The sequence below is a fragment of the Ochotona curzoniae genome, unplaced genomic scaffold (genome assembly GCF_017591425.1).
Source record: "Ochotona curzoniae isolate NIBS_2020 unplaced genomic scaffold, NIBS_Ocur_1.0 scaffold_4505, whole genome shotgun sequence".
In the NCBI taxonomy this organism is placed as follows: domain Eukaryota; kingdom Metazoa; phylum Chordata; class Mammalia; order Lagomorpha; family Ochotonidae; genus Ochotona; species Ochotona curzoniae.
Genome location: NW_024467118.1, coordinates 18,286,950 through 18,303,825, shown reverse-complemented (window position 1 = coordinate 18,303,825; position 16,876 = coordinate 18,286,950). Strand labels below are relative to the sequence as shown.

Below are 16,876 nucleotides of genomic sequence, written 5' to 3'. Positions count from 1 at the left end.
CATTTTATAATATGCATTAAAAGTTAGATCTAGTAAATGAAGGATGGCATTTTAAATTGGGGGCATAAGCATACATATTGCAGTTCATATTCTTGCAAGATCTAAAGTGTGCAATATTCCACAGACTATAAGAAGACATCTCTGAGGTTGCTTTCTGGAGCTCATCTAGAGAGGGGACGTTTCCTTTAAAATGTACAAACTGTGCTTGATGAAGTTGAAGCTCCTACAAAATAATGGTCCAGGCCAATGTGTTTACGCGCACAGCAGGAAAGAATGGACTCTGTTATGAACTAAGTTGTGTTGAATTCTTAATCCCCAATGTGACTGTATTTGGAGACAGGCCTTTTAAAGAAAATAATAATAATAATAAAATAAATAAATAAATAAATAAATAAGGCTTTATAAGATCATGAGTTTAAGGTCCCTAATTCAGTCTGACCAGGGTACTTAGAACATTAGAGTTAGCTCTTTCACTCTCATTCTTTCCCCCTTTCTCTTTTTCTCTCTCCCTCTATTTTCCATGAGCAAAAGAACAGAGATGGCAGCCACCTACCAGCCAGGAAAAGAGCCCTCAGATCATTTTCCACAACTCTGTTTGGGTCTCCCTGACTCTAAATCCTTCCTAAAATTGCCTTCTCTTGTATAGACCACTTGGTCAGTGATATTTGGTCTATATGTCAGCTTAAGTGGAGTAATGTAAAATCTCTTTGCTCAATTGAGAATACACAAGAGGCACTAAGAAGTATAATAAAAATGGGGAGGGAGTGTGTAAAACAAGGCTCCATTACAGTGGATAACAATAGGACCTACCCCTGCTGTTGTTTCTGAGAGCAAATGAGATTAAAGGAGGCCCAGAGCATCAAGACCTTGTTAATGTCAGATGCTAAGCATCAGGTGTGAAAGACTACTTGGCAAGAAGGAACAGTTGGTAAAAAAGGGACGGAATGTAGGAAAGAAGTGTCCAACGTGGTGCTATGGAACTGCTGAGAACCCCTCCTGTACTACCTGCTCTGCAGCACTAAACCAGGAACTCCCCTTCTCCGGCAGATATCAGCTGCCCTGAGATCTCTGTGACATCGGCCAGTGCCTTCTAACATGTGTGGGGACCACATGCTGCTGGGGCATGTTCATCAGGATCAGGGGAACTCTGAAGAAAATCAGAATAACAGAAGCTCAGGTAAGCAGTCAGGACAAGTAATTAGTTTCACCATCTGAAAATAGGACCATGAAAACACCACCTATGAGTGTCAATGTGCCTTAAGAGTGTAGAGATTCATGGATAATGAGAAGTGTTGGCCTCTGCTCTGACAGTATTTCAAAAAATCCCAAATATTTTACGTGACCCCCATAAACTCTGTCATGTAATCAGAGCAGGGGTTATTATGTAAAATGACAGAGGAGCAGTTCCCAAAGGCTTCAGGACTTGACAGGGTCACACAAGGTCACACCAGCCAATCCAGAAATGAGCTGGGACTCAAGGCAGATTTGAGACAGCCTCATCCAGCTCCAGTTTTCTATTTTTGCCTGAGAGCTTCTAGGAGCATAGCAGTGAGCAGAAGTGAGGAATGTAGGGAACGCTCACCTAGCGTTTTTGTACCTTACTCTGCTACTTAAAATCTGAACTGAGAATGGAGAAATGCAAAAATTCAGATTTCAAGGCTATATTACAGACAGGTTCAATAGCATTTCTAAGAATGAGGCAAGTAAATTTGACAGAAAACAAGATATATGCACAACAAAATCACATCTCAGGTAGTGTTTGATGCAGTGTTTAAGATGGCAATTGGACACCCTCCTCCCACCTCTAAGAGCTTGAATTTGAGTCCTGACTCCACATGTTGTTACAGCTTCCAGATGATGAACAGCCTGGGCAGCAGCTTGGGTTGAGTTCCAGGCTCCTGGCTTTTGCCTGGCACGGCTCACCCTCAGTCACTGCAAGCATTTAAGGAGTGAACCAGTAGATGGAAGCTCTCCTTCTGCTTCTCTTTCTTCTCAAATGTAGACACATTTTTAAAAAGAAATAGCTACACCATTTTTAATGAAAAAATGGTGGGTGGGTGGGTGATATCATGCAGATACCTGCAATGCTGGCATCCCATAGAGATGCCAATTCACGCTTCAGCTGCCCCACTGTTAATCCAGCTCCCTGCTAGTGTTCCTGGAAAAGCAACTGAAGATGTCCTAAGTGCAGGGAGCACTGCCAGTAACGTTGGAGACCCTGATGGAGCTCTGAGCTACTGGCTTTGTCTTGGTCTAGTGCTGGTTGTTGTGGCTATCTGGTGAGTCAACCAGCAAATGGAAGATCTCTTTCTGCATCTCTCCCTCTCTACTGTAAGGCTGCATGTCAGGATAGACAAAAAAGCCTTTAAGACAAAACTCAAAAAACATTCCTTGTATTCCATATTGTTTTACTAAAACATCACAGCTAATTAAGTGAAGCCCATTTCTCAACTTCTTGAAATATTAGTTCTACCTAACCAGAATGGAGATTGGAAATTGAGAACCCTTTATATTTCTTCTGTCCTAAACATTCTATAATTTTTTTTGTCATGGTTATATTTTGAAATTTCTTCCAGCATGGGAAAAAAGTGTTGTTACTATCCTCTTTAGTTTTTCAACATCTTCAAGTGAAGTTAGCATAGGAAACAATTCTGCGGAAATAACGCATTAGTGAATGGCAACCATTTTTACTCTGCCAAGGTAATCACACTAGTTGGAGATGGTGAATACCTGGCTTGTCAGTTTTGCACTTTGTCTTTTTCTCTTAAAGGGGCAGAAAATGAATGAAGACAGGATTGGCACTGGATAGTCTAGATGGCAAACTAAACCCAAATTAAACCAAAACATCTGTTTAAGTGGGTGAAATGGAGCATTATTCCTTTATCACACATAACTTACAATCATATCAAAGAAAGGTGACTGGTGATTGTCAGGGCCTTGGGCCAACTTTCAAGACCACAACCATTTGACAGACCTAAACATCCTTTTCTGATAAACCGCCCCCCTCTAATCTCTCTTGACTGCTAGAGTTAGAGACACTGGGTGCCTGAATGGAGTTCTCTGTTCCCAGTACAGAAGGCTGCCTGTCCTTCCTTAAGGCCCTCATCAAAGTTCCCCCTTTCTAAACCACTATTGATCTCTGTGAGGTGCTGACCTAGTTATCTGCTTAAAGCACTTAACACCCAGGTGAGCTAAAGGTTGAACAGAGCTCCTTGAGAGGTTATTTACATTTTAAAAGAGAAGTTCCTTAGGATACTCCAGCGTCCTTGGGAGTGACTTTAATTTGAAAGGCAATTCTCTGTTCTTATCTCACTGCCCCTTGTTCTAAAGTGAGAGTGCCTGCTCCCTTTTTAGACCTGATCCTTTCATAAACCAACCACGCCTCCCCTCTACAGATGTCAGCCCTAAGCCATTAAAATGACTGCTTCCATGAGGCTCCAATAAAATGGAAACCTTATCAGTGCACAGGGTTGGCAGTGAGTGCCTAATAATTGCAGAGGTAGAAAGCGAAGATTACAAAGATTGTGCATGTATTTGGGTGTAAGATATCTATTCTTGTCCCAGATGAGGAGCTCAAAAAAAAAAAAAAAAAAAGAAAGGCCATATGTTTGCATGGTTCTTTTCATGCCCCCTCAAAATATGTCAGAAATCTACCATTTGGCCAGTGTCTCCTGTCTTTGCTTTAAACATTTGCTTTCGTTTATCTTATTAAAGGGTTTGGTGTTTATAACACCGTCAAGAAGAAGGAAGGAGGGGAAATGAGAAAACTGCTCATTTGTTGCTGGCACGAGGGTCACCTCCCCAACAGAGAAGGCCTGAACTGGGCCAACACAGCACGTAGCCTTAGCCATTCATCCTGGAGATACCTACTCAGCAAGGAAAGAAAGCAGTGATGAGGAGGCTCTCTAGAGCCTATCAGATAGATGGGGACAACGTACTCCAGATTCAAAATGGAGGGACTTACAAGCTACTTTGCCTCAAAGCCCAGACCATTTGTTTATTTTTCTAACAAATGTTGTGGGCTCTTTAGTAGCTGCTGGCCCTTCCACACTTTTTGTATTCATGAACTTATGTGTATTGCCTTCGAATTGTCCTTTCTAAGAAGAGAGGGACATTGTTTTAATACTCGTGTCTCCACTGTGAACCTTTGTACAATGTCATGAGAATATAGCAAATCAATACATTCTCCATAAAATGGATTATCAATCACATAGATAGAGGTGTTTTTGCAAAGTTAGACAGAAATTGCTCCCTGAAAGATTCATATGTTTTTCAAACTGTACAATTTTTACCAAAGAATCTTGGTAGGCTTTCTAGATACAGTCTACAATATAAAGTTAGGGTTAGAGTGAATTGCCAAATTCTTAAGATTGTTTGTAAATCTTTTGTGTAGTTACTGTTTATGAATCCAGTGCGGAGCCTTCTGAGTATACCCAGGACGTGTGTGTGTGTGTGTGTGTGTGTGTGTGTGTGTGTGTCTGCTCTACTGAAGCATAGTTTGTGACTGCAACGAGTTTGAAAGACTGAACCTGTTCTAAGGAGTTCTTTAGAGAAGGTTTCCCTCCCTCTAGGAAAGTATGAAAATAAAGTATATTTAAAAATGCGAATTTCACAACTTTTCTGAAATGTTTTTAGTACCCTGCAGTTCTATCTTCTGAAAAAGATTTTGCCCAGAGAAGCAAAAAATGCACTGTATTCAAAAACACAAGTTTCACAATTCCTCTGAAATGGATTCAGTCCTCCTGAACACTGTGAGCCTCCACTCAGAGATCTGAGAGAAGTGGGTTCTTCAAAGGCATGGAGACAGTGGCTTACCGACTGCGTAGCCTCATCTCAACAATCATATCTTTCCTTCTAGTTTTCCTCTCAGGGGCAAAAGTTCATCCAAAGCTTTGACATTTTCCAATGGGGAGTTCATTATTATCTTACAGTTAAAAAAATAATTATAACCATATAACTAAATATAAATAACTAAATATAAATATAAATATAAATATAAATATAAATATAAATATAAATATAAATATAAATAACTAAATCCTATCCTGTGGTGCATGGTCTGTTCTGAGTTTCCAAATCTGCCCACAGGCCCACCATGAACAGCTGGATCCCTGAAACTAATAGAGAGACTTCTCCAGGGATGGGCGGTTGCTAATAGTTAGAAGCAGGGGCAGGGGGGAATGGGAGACTATGCCTAGTCAGTAAAACAACTACACAAGTTCAAGGAATTGTTCCTAAAAATAGCAAGAATAATCAGAGCATTTTGCTTGTACTGAATGCTGCTGTGCTAAGTATGTTGTTCATTATTCTGATTCAGCTTAGTAGCATACTGAAATGTTTGGGCATGTCGGCAAGGCTTTGACTGTGACTTAATGTATTTTTTCTGGCTATAGTAGTAAATAGCTATAACTTTCCTCTCTAAATAATCTAGCTATTGGTTCATAAAGTTCTTGGACTGCTTCCCCAGAAAGACACATATTCTATGTAGCAACCAACATCAGGAGCATCCACCTATACACAAACACAATGACCCAAAGATTTTATGACAGTTTCCCTTCTTATGGATAACATGCTCTGAGTCTATCTTATTTCACACCATTTTCATTGTGATGAAAGCTCCCCAAAACTTGTTGCAAACCAAGTTTACAAAATGCTTAGAACATTGTCTCATAACCATTTACAAACAATACCTTTATGCATTCTCACAACCATTTAACCCTAAAGTCTGTGCTTTGCTTGTTTCCTATGACTTTTGAGCTGATTTGACTCATCACAAATTTCACATTTTAAGTGCTTTGTATAAATAAATGTAACTACTTAGCATGAGGAAATCAATCATTACCAAGAAGTAGAGCATTTTTGAGGGATCCTTCCTCCAGCTTTTTAAAACACATCCTCAAGGACCTGCAGGGGAGCCTAGCAGCTAAAGTTCCTCGCCTTGTATGCCTGGGATTCCATATGGGCACCGGCTTGTGATCCAGCAGCCTGCTTCCCATCCAGCACCCTGCTTATGGCCTGGGAAAGCAGTAGAGGATGGCCCACAAGCCTTGGGCCCTGCACTCACGTGGGATACCCAGAAGAAGCTCTTGGCTGATGGCTTTGGATCAACTCAGTTCTATCCATGCAGCCACCTGAGGAATGAATCAGCAGATGGAAGATCTTTCTCTCTGTCTCTCCTCCTTTCTATGTATCTGGCTTTCCAATAAAAATTAATGAATCTTGAAGAAGAAAAAAAAAACCCTCATCCTTGTGCTAAATATGAGAGATTAAATATAAATTTTAGTTTAGAACTACTCTCAATAATACTGCTGAAAATTTTCCTGTAACAGGATTAGCAGAATAAAATCCTCCAGTAGAATTCAGGGATTTCCAGGGTTTACAATGTATTTCTTATCCCTTTACACTTCAGTGTCCTTCCAATATTGGTTGATTTTTATTGAAAAGTTGCCATATTGACAATAAAAAATTTGAGATTCTGACATTCTTGCTTGGTATTTTGAAACATGGAAAGTTTTAATAGCACAGATAAATATATTCTAAAATCATTAAGATTTGTATACAGAACACTTATATTTAGACAGACAAATGCATACAACATAACAAATGCAGACATAAATATATAAAAAGAAAATGAGACAGGGGGACTTTCACTAGGATTCCATGACTTACCTGAAGTGTTATTTGTGAAACTAAATTCTAGTCACTCACTCTTCCAGCAATACATACCATGCTGAATTCTTACAGGTTCCTTAGATTCACTGAACTTGGCACCAAACAGAACAGCCCTCTGAGAAATGCATCCCAAAGAAACAGCCAGCCACATACTCCTTAAGTTGTGACTTCAGAGACTATAATAAATCTATCTATAGTGCTCTGTATTTTTCCAAATAAATCTAAACAAAAAATTTGTCTACAGATGTTTGGGCCAATTTTTGAAAATCAAGGGGAAAAAAATCAATCCATCGCAGTGCTTGTAGCAAATACAAAACTGACCTCTAAAGTTTGATTTTTGTAAATACTGCTTTAAAACTTTGTATATACATATACGGGAGCACACACCAACACGAACAATGGCTTACAGACATACATACATGAAGCATGAAAATGACACTCTTCTCCCACAGAACTATCTGACCTGGAAAAAGCTGTGATTCCATGACAGTTAAAGACACTGATCAATTTCAGCTTTTACTCATAGTCAGTATTTAATGTAATATTGCAAAGGACATAATAGGCTTAATTTCTCTGAGTTCACACAAAATCAAAGTCTTAATATTATTGTTGAAATACTCTTCTGGATATTTTTAAAAGGCTTTACTAGTAAGTCTTATAGGTGCTAATCACTTCTTTGAGAATGGAACGACTGGTAACAGACATCCATCCTTAGCGTTGTTCTGTATTAATACTGTTCCTTTTGTAAGTTCATTTATTGTCATACTCTATTCCTTAAATATCTTTTTAAATCCTTGAAAATAAAATGCATGGCAAGTGGAACAAGCAGTGATTGGCTGACACCCCACGGTCAAGGGCAGGCTCCAGCAGGTTTCCAAGTAGCAAGGTCATCACAGAATGGTGCATAATGGAGCATCATACTAGAGTGGAATTCAGCCAAACACAGTAATGTATGGATGTAGACGTATCTGAAAAAAGGAAAATAAAGATTTATGTAACTAAAAAAATGCAATGAAGTAGATTTCTCCAATGACTTAGGCCAAATGGGAATTCTGTACTAGAAATTTGGAAGAAAAAAGCGCATTTGCAAAGTACATATATGTAAATAATAGATGTACCCAGTGCAGAATGTTCACCTGTCACAGGAAACATACATGCAAGGTTTGTTGGTACACGGCATTAGAGTTTAACACAAACATCATGAAAGTCCTGAAAATAAACCTTCTGCTTTTGAAACATTAATTCACGAGAAGTGATAATGAAGATTAGTTTTAGTGGTTTCAACTCAGTTCTTCCTGGAATGTGATTTTTCCACAACACTAATGCTAAATAAAGCACCATGTAATGTACTGCAACAAAGTCACTGCCTTGGAAAGGATTCTTAAGACTTTTTTAAAAATAAGAAAAGAAAACAAAGTTTCATCCAGATATATCTGAACAACTCTATTTCTACATAGTCATAATAAATAAATGAATGAGGAACATTGCCATGGTTTAAAAACTGGCCATATGCACATTAAACATCAATACTCCTAGCAATAATGAATCATTTCAACAATTTAGTTTCTCTCCATCTTCATTTAGAATCTGATACACAAGGCTTGTTACCTACATATCAAGGAAAAGCAACGTTAAGAAATCCAAAAGTCATATTTTTCTAGAAGCATATTAAGAGGATTAATTTGTTCATAATTCTTTGTTAAACCTGCCATTGAGGCAGAAGGCACCTACAAAGTTGGTAAAATGGAAAGAAGCCCAGAAACCAGTTAGAAGATTATCTCAATTAGAATACATGGCAATTTTTGCACATATTTTAGAGAATATTTTTATTCTTTTCTAGCACTCAGTTCTTATTGAAGACACACAAAATAGCACATAGTTTAGGTTTGCTATCATTGTTGTGCTAAAATTTAAAATTCCATCAACAGACATATTGAATACATATTGCTAATCATGCTGTTACTTTACTGTGTATCATCAATGGCCACTTATGTGAGGAAAAGTAATATAGTACGTTTTCACATTTTTTTACATTTTGAGTTACCACTTTATAGATGATCTACTCATAGGAACTGGATTCTAAAGTAGAACTAAATTTTATCATAAAGTCATCTGTCTTCCTAAGTAAATATAGAGCTGTGAGTACATTAGTGAATTTCAACATATTTCAGTTCAAGTTATAGCATGCAGAAAGCAAGTTTCAAAAGTCAGTTTTCTCTCTGAAGATAGTGTGACAGGAGAAAAAAAAAACACTAAAATCAACATTCCTTGATTAGGATCCGGGTTCACCACACATGCTTAATAATTTTGTTCCCTTAAACAAAATTACTTTTTCGCTGGAGTTCAGCTTCCTCTTCCATAAATGACAGACCTGTGTGGCATCAAACTTCTCAGACACGTAGACCTTTGTGATTTGGGATATCTGATTCACTTGTTGATAAGAGTATGTGTCGTTTATGTAGACTTAGTGTGTATATGTTTGAAGTTCAGGTGTTTTTTTATATTATCAATGGCTCTTTTTGCAAAAGATGAATGGCCCCCGATTGATATGCATGGATTTACGTGTGTGTCTTTGCACACAAAGAGAAACTACGTGATATACTCATATGATGTGTATACTTTTCCATTTATGAATTTTATCATTATTCAAAACTATAAAGAAATAACAACTTTATTATGTTCGCCCTGTTATTTGATGTACTTACAGTTTTTGAATTGACTTTGTGCCTTATTCTCTCAGTCACAAATTCATTTAAGGTAAGTTTAAGATACGGTTTAATTTTCATATGTGAATTTTCATACAAATTTTCATACACATTATATATCAAATCAGGGGGTGAACTTTTCCTTACTTCATAAACACCTGAATACCCAAGAGATGTTGCATGAGAATGAATCTCCCAACTATAAATAAGGCATAGCTTCTATCCGTTACTAATCTCTTGCCTATGAGACAGCCCAACTCTAACAGATATATCCTATGTAGACCCATTGTGCTTTGTGAAAGATCCCTACACAGGATAACCACACTGGGGAAACTATGCTAAGAGAGTTGAAACTGGAAGCTGTGACTAGCATGCAGAAGCACTGTCGCTAAAATATATATATATATGGTGTTGAACACACACACAAACATAAACTGACCTTCAGCTTTCTTCTTGCTTACAACTCTGACCCTGGCAAACCATCCATTTGCTTCCAAAATTAAAGGAGTTTTAAAAAAAATAAATTCTGCCATATGTGTATAAAATGAATCTATTGACTATACTATGATCAATTGAGGTGGATATCTATTCAGAGTAATTCACCAGTTCCTTACATAAGGAAATGGTCACTGGCGATAATATGAATTCTTCCTTGAGTATTTTAGGATCAGCAGCTATAAATGGATTTTTAAACAAATGTTTATGCAAGCCAAATTCTTGCCAAAAGTAAATTACCTTACTTTCCATTTATTAGATACAATGTACGTTTTACTTGCAAGTGCATTATCTACATAACAACATGTCAAGGATGGACTCAGCAAGATCGAAAGTGACAAAGTAGTAAGTGCACTATTACATTGTGTATTAACTTTCTGGAATTCCATTTTTTAAAAGGGAATTGAAAAATACATAACAAAAAGATAAAATCGTGCAGGTTTAAAAGTAATTAAATAAATACAATTCTGCTTCCTTTATTTTGCATATCTAAAGCACAGCTATTTTTCTAGATTTCAAAATTGGAACCACAGCACAGAAAAGTTCACTACACAACTGAAGGAAGAAACAGCAAGGTGGCTCTGAAATCTCCATGTTGCCTCTGAGCTTTTGTTTACACTGCAAAGGTATGAGCTATGAAAACAGGGCCTTATCAGTTTTCTAGTGTGTGAATTTCAGAAATAATTCCAGCAATTCCGTAACACCTGGCTCTTATTCTGTCAAAGAATAACCTTGAAGCTTGATTTCAATGTCCCTAGAGCGTCAGTTGGGAATGCAAGAGGAGGGTGGTGAATATTCCTTACAAACTTTAGCTTCTACAGAGCTGTTACAATGTAAGCCACTCACACCAGATGGGAGCAACACTTCATGAAATCTTACTCTCAGTGGGACAAGAATGTTATAAGAAGCATTGCCTGTACTATATGACAAATACAGAACGAACACAAGGCATTTCAGCAAAAGTGTTAAGTACAATGAAAGCCTTATATCAAATATATCTCAAATTTTAATTTGGTCCTTACTGTGAGGAGTCATAAAATAGATCACCCTCAGGGTTTTGCTTTGTTTGGTTTTGTTTTAATCTGTGATAAAGTCTTATGACAAAGAGGAAACTTTGCCAAGACAGTGGGTATGTGTATACGCTCAAGTGCACATGTGTGTTTAACAAAAGAAAAATTATTTTTGAAAATTTGCAAAAAAAAGGTATTATCTTTTACAAATAAATACAAAAAATAAAAATCAACTACTTGTGGTAAAACAAAAATCAGAGCAAAAAGTTCCCAGTTGTGACACTCGTCTAAACAGTGTGAACTCTCTAAATGGAGCCGTTGTCCCTTGGTCGCAATATTGAGATGATGCTTATCAATAACTATTACCAGCTACATTAAGAGCAGTGTGTTTCAGTTCCCTTTACTTCATTTTAAGTCAACTGCTTATTTGTGGTTCTAACTCTACCCCTTTTGAATGCCTAATGACACACACATTTTCCAAAATCATCTTTGGCCAACTGTATGATTTCTTCAAATTGTTTTGTGGATTTTGTCTTTAGGCATTATGGACTTTACTCAGTTGAAAGACTATACCATACATTAGTTTTTTCATAAGCACATCATTTTGCCTTTTAAACAGGATGCCAACAGTATTCTATTGACTGTTTTAAATATTCAAGAATAAGGAGCTAACCCAGACAAATGAAGTTTACGTAGTCGCACAAGCATATGAAGTGCTTGAGCAAAATATCTATAAATCTGCAGCTTGTCTTGGTCACTCAACAGCATAACATGACATGACTTAGAATGAAAATGCCACTCAGCCACTGGACAGAAGCTCTTTTAAGATCAGGGCTGACAAGTACACACTGCAGAAAAAAAATCTTTTCTCCTGTTTTTTTTGTGTTACATGTTACCATTTTCTAGGGAAATTTCTATAGCCCTCAGTATATTTGTGGGTGTTTATAACTACTCTAGTAAGAAAGCTATTACTGGAACAGATTTTCCTTGTTTAAACAACTAATAAAAGCATCAAAAGCAAAAGTCTGATTGTAACTCCAGGAAGATCAACAATGTGATGAGCATACACTCTCTAGTATGTTAAATTTTGACACACAATAAATAAATAAATAAATAAATAAATAAATAAATAAATAAATAAATAAATTTCCCATGCACCCAAAGGCTTATTTTCAAAAGCTGCTTTATGGGATCCAATCCAAACCCATATTGTTTTGGATTGCTTTTGCTAATGAATATAAAAGCACATATAACCTGTCACCCATTATCCAAATAGCTACAATAAACTACAGTATACAGAAATGTTATCTTTATGAAAATAATTTTCATCATTATGACAGCAATGAGAAGTAACATCTCTTTTCTGCAGCACTTGTAATGAGGCTATAAAATAACTGTTTTATTTGCCTTAGTTTTCAAATCACAAGTAGCCCGTACCAAAGAAACTTAACAAAAATATCATGCGACAGTACTTAACACTCATTAATGAGTTTCTGGAAATGAGCTCTAGAAGTGAGAAATGAGTGTTATTTTATTAACAAAGTTAGTCTCAGCATTAGATACAGCACTAGTAAAAGGCTTAGCTTGCTGTGTGTCAAACTTTGATAGGTTAAAAAAGTAAACTTCTGAATTATACATCACAAGAGCAAAACTTGCAAGATAAAATTAATATTTTCTCAATTACTTTTGTGTGTGTGTATATATATATATGTGTGTGTGTGTGTGTGTTTCATTATTTCTATATTCAACCAGGCAACAACTCTGTCAAATATTCTATATAGCATTTATAATCTCAGTATAGTACAAGGAGTGTCAAAATAATCTTGTAGGCTTGATCAAAATTTATCAAGGGATAAGCAAGTCATTTTTCTTTATAAACTTTCAGTATCAGACATGAAGAAGGAAAACGCTGATTGCATATCATTACAGAAGTCCAATAGTTACAACTACGTACTGTTACAGATCAAAATTGTTAGAAAAGAAGTTGTAACATTGAACCTGAGTATCAGTCAGTGTGTTTAAACAAGGCAGTGTTGTCAACGAAGCCAGTATTTCACTATTTCAGACTTTGCATTACATTTCCACGAGTCAGCATCTGCACATCTTGGGATCTTGAATTATGTATACCTAGCTAAAACTTTTATGGAGTCCAATTTGCATAGACAGAGCAGCAACTTCAGAATTTTTCTCTCTGGATGCAATTATCCAATAGTTACCATGAAAAAAAAATAATTTCAAGGTAAAAATAACCTCCCAAATCACCTAGACACATTTATTTTTGAAAATAGAAACTGCAGGATAAACTAGGAATGTCAAGTGCAAGATACCACAGGCTGTCTGCTCTTAGCTGTTTCCTTCACTAGGTTAGGAAACTGATACACTGACACACTTCTCGGGCCTGGCCTCTGGTCAATTCATGCTGCATGAATGACTGGCATATTCCAAGTCTTACAAATGAGGAACAGGAGCTTTAAATAGAGAAGACATACGGAGCACAGACCATGCCCTGTCTCACAGAGATTAGCCCTGTCTGGAGTATTTAAAACACGTTGGAGATGCGTCTTACCTGTTTGCTGTACTTGTTATTGGTTTGACAGCTGTACTCAGAGCAGTGATCTGATCCAATGGAAATATTGTCTCCCGCTCCCACAAAGGTGTTGGCTGGTGGTAGATCTTGTACGGCCTGGTGTTTTTTCCCTGCAGTTGGTGACTGGGGGTGAAGCTGGACAGTAGGCAATGGGGAACTGGATTTGTAATGCCTGGCCAGGTCAGGACTGCCAGGTCCCCCATTGACAGATCGGTATCGCCCCATGCTTGGGCTGTCTGACAGCTTCTCATTGACACTGTCATACCTCTGTCCATTGGGTTTGGAAGCTTCTACAGTGACAATGCTGCTATAGAGAGGCTGCTTGGATTTTTTGTTTTTCTTGTCCTTTTTAGGTTTTTTAGATTTGTCATGCTGTTGGGGTGTAAAAAAGTCCTCGTGATCCTTCTTGCCGGCCTCATAGCCGTTTTTACTTTTGGACCGACAGTACCTTGCCATCACCACGATCAAGATTATCAGAATCACTGTCATAATGCCAGCCACCACCCCAATGACAATGCTGAGTCTCTGTTTGCTTATCTCATAGCTTGGGTCCCCAGCTATATCCTGGGTGAGAGGGGTGTGCAAACTTCTGGCTATCTGGGAGTCAATCACAGTAGCATTGGAGACACTCTCATTGACAAACACATGCACGAGCGTGGTGGTGGACTGGGAAGGTTGCCCGCTGTCATTCACCTGCACCACCAACCTGTGCAAGCCATAATGCTTCTGAGTGAGTTTCCCCACCAAAGACACCACACCACTGGCAGAGTCGATTTCAAACAGCTTGAAGGGATTCCCTCCCACAATGCTGTAGTTCAAGTCTGCATTGACGCCATCATCACTGTCTGCTGCCAGCACTGTGGCTACCACCGTCCTCACGTCACTGGAGGGTGGCAGCAAGGTGTAGGAAACGTTTCTGGGCAGGGTGATGGTGGGCGCATTGTCATTTTCATCCATCACAAAAAGAGACACAGTGGCGGTGGCGGACCTGGGAGGATCGCCCCCGTCCACGGCCTTGACCCTGAACGTGTATGTGGTCTGATGCTCCCGGTCGAAAGAAGTGGTGGAGTAGATGGTCCCCGTGTCGTTTTCAATAGAGAAAATGTTACTGTTCTCCTCTATGTACAGACTCATCTCGGCGTTGCGCCCCTTGTCAGCATCCATCACCGTCACCATCCCCACGGGGCTGTTGGGCTGCAAGTTTTCTTTCACGTAAAAGGTGAAGACGTCCTGCATAAACTTGGGGTCATTGTCATTCTTGTCGGCCACCTGCACGATCACCGTGGTGCTGCCCTGCAGCACCGGGAGCCCTTTGTCTTTGGCGTTAACTTTAAACTCATACCTGTCCGTCTGCTCGCGGTCCAGCACCGTATTCACCAGGATGTCCCCCGAGTCCGGATCGATGGCGAAGGTGCCCAGCACGGAGGAATCCAGAGAATAGGCGATCTCCGCGTTCTTGCCACTGTCGGCGTCTGTCGCCAACACCGTGGCTACCCTCTCCCCGGGGATGTTGTTTTCAGGGAAGTAGACCTCCACCACGGACTGACCGAAAACTGGCGGGTTGTCATTGGTGTCGCCCACCTTGACGATCAGCGAGTTGTTGCTGGAGAGGCTGGGGCTGCCGGAGTCCACGGCCACGATGACCACGTTGAACTCGCGGGTAGCCTCGTAGTCCAGAGGGGCCGAGGTGTGCAGAAAGTACTTCTTCTTGTTCTGGTCGCCCTCGCTGTCACTGGCCGGCTTGAGCTGGAAGGGCACGTCGCCCACCACCGTGCAGGTGACCACGCCGTTCTCGCCTTGGTCTCGGTCGGACACCTGCACCAGGGCAATGGGGGTGTCGACCAGAACGTCCTCGGCCACGTTGGCCACCCCGTCCTTGAGCGGGATGCGCCCGATCTTGCGAATCTCAATAGACGGCACGTTGTCGTTCTCGTCTTTGATGTTGAGGACCACCGTGGCCTTGTCGGTCTTGGGGGGCTGGCCGCGGTCGCGCGCCATGACGCTGAAGCGCAGCTGGTTCACCTCCTCGCGGTCGATGCGGTGCAGGACGCTGAGCCAGCCGGACGACTCGTCGAGGCGCAGCAGCCGCCGCACCGACTCGGTGGCCGCCCCAAACACGTACTCGATCTGCCCGTTGACCCCCACGTCCAGGTCCGCGGCACGCAGCTGCAGGATGGGGGTCCCCGGGGCGCTGTTCTCGGCCAGGTCGGCCTCGTAGACGCTCTTCTCGAAGCGGGGGCTGTTGTCGTTCACGTCGGTGATGAGCACCCTCAGGATGGCCTGGGAGGACCTCGGCGGGTCGCCGCCGTCGCGCACCCGCAGGGTCAGCTCGTAAGAGTCGCGCTGCTCGCGGTCCAGCGCCCCCTTCACGATCAGCTGCGGCTGCTTCTCGCCGTCCGGGGTGTCCGCCACCTGCAGCTCGAACACGCTGCTGCTGCTGCGGCCGCCCGCGCCCCCCGCGCCGCCGCCGGCCTCGGGCGCGTCCAGCCGCCGCTTGGAGCCCCCGGGGCCGCCGCCCCCCGCGCCGTTCCCGCCGCCCCCGGGGTAGGGGGCGCTGTCTGCCGGCACGGCGCGCCGGCCCTCGCCGCCGCCGCCCCCGGGCTCCTGGAGCAGCTCGTAGCGCTCGATGCCGTTGCGACCGAAGTCGCGGTCGGTGGCGGTGGGGAGCAGGTACAGGGTGCCCACCGGCCGGTTCTCCTCCACCGTGAGCGTGAGCACGGGCGAAGGGAAGGTGGGCGTGTTGTCGTTGATGTCCAGCACGATGACCCGACCCTCAAACAGGTCCACCCAGCTCTGCGAGGGCCCGATGACCGACACCTCGAAGTCCAGGAAGCACTCGTTCTCGTCGAAGATCATCTGACACTGGGGCAGCTTCTCGCGGTCTATGCGCCGCTCGCTCGTGCTCAGCTCGCCCGTGATGTTGTCGATCTTCAGGTACTCGGAGCCCGACTCCAGGCTGAAAGTCACCTCCCCGGAGCCGGTCACGATGCCCAGGTCGGCAGCCACGTTCCCGATGCGGACGTCCGCGGGGCCCTCCTCCGCCAGCCGGTACCGGAGGAGTTGCTTGGCGGCCGCCAGGCTGAGCCAGAGCGGCAGGAAGAGGCAGCAGCAGCCCAGGCACCCGGCGCGCGTCCATCCCGCGGTCCGCATCCTCAGCGTCTTCTCGTGCTGCTGCTGTTACTGCTCCTTCTGAGCACGGCGCCCGGGCGCCCCCTCCTCCGAGGCCAGCCGCCTGCCCTCCCCGGGTCCTAGCCCCTCTCCCGGAGAGGAAGGACAGACAGGGAGGGGGCGCGAACAGCGTGCGAAGCCGGCCGGCGGGGTGGGTGGGTGGGTGGGTGTGTGTGGGGGGGTTAGGGTGGGAGGGAAGGGGCGGTTCAGCGCTGGCAGAGGCTTTTTTTTTCCCCCTC

The 16,876-nt window shown here is 41.9% G+C and overlaps 1 protein-coding gene across 1 annotated transcript in view; it reads right to left on the bottom strand.

Moving 5' to 3' along the window:
• Positions 1-16,646, bottom strand: part of PCDH7 (protocadherin 7) — a gene marked incomplete at its 5' end in the record, with an annotated part of 381,927 nt that extends 365,281 nt beyond the window's left edge. Inside the window, one exon of the mRNA XM_040966327.1 lies at positions 13,449-16,646. Coding sequence (XP_040822261.1) covers positions 13,449-16,646 — 3,198 coding nt within the window. The remainder of the gene's footprint in view (positions 1-13,448) is intronic.
• Between the last annotated feature and the right edge of the window lie 230 nt (positions 16,647-16,876).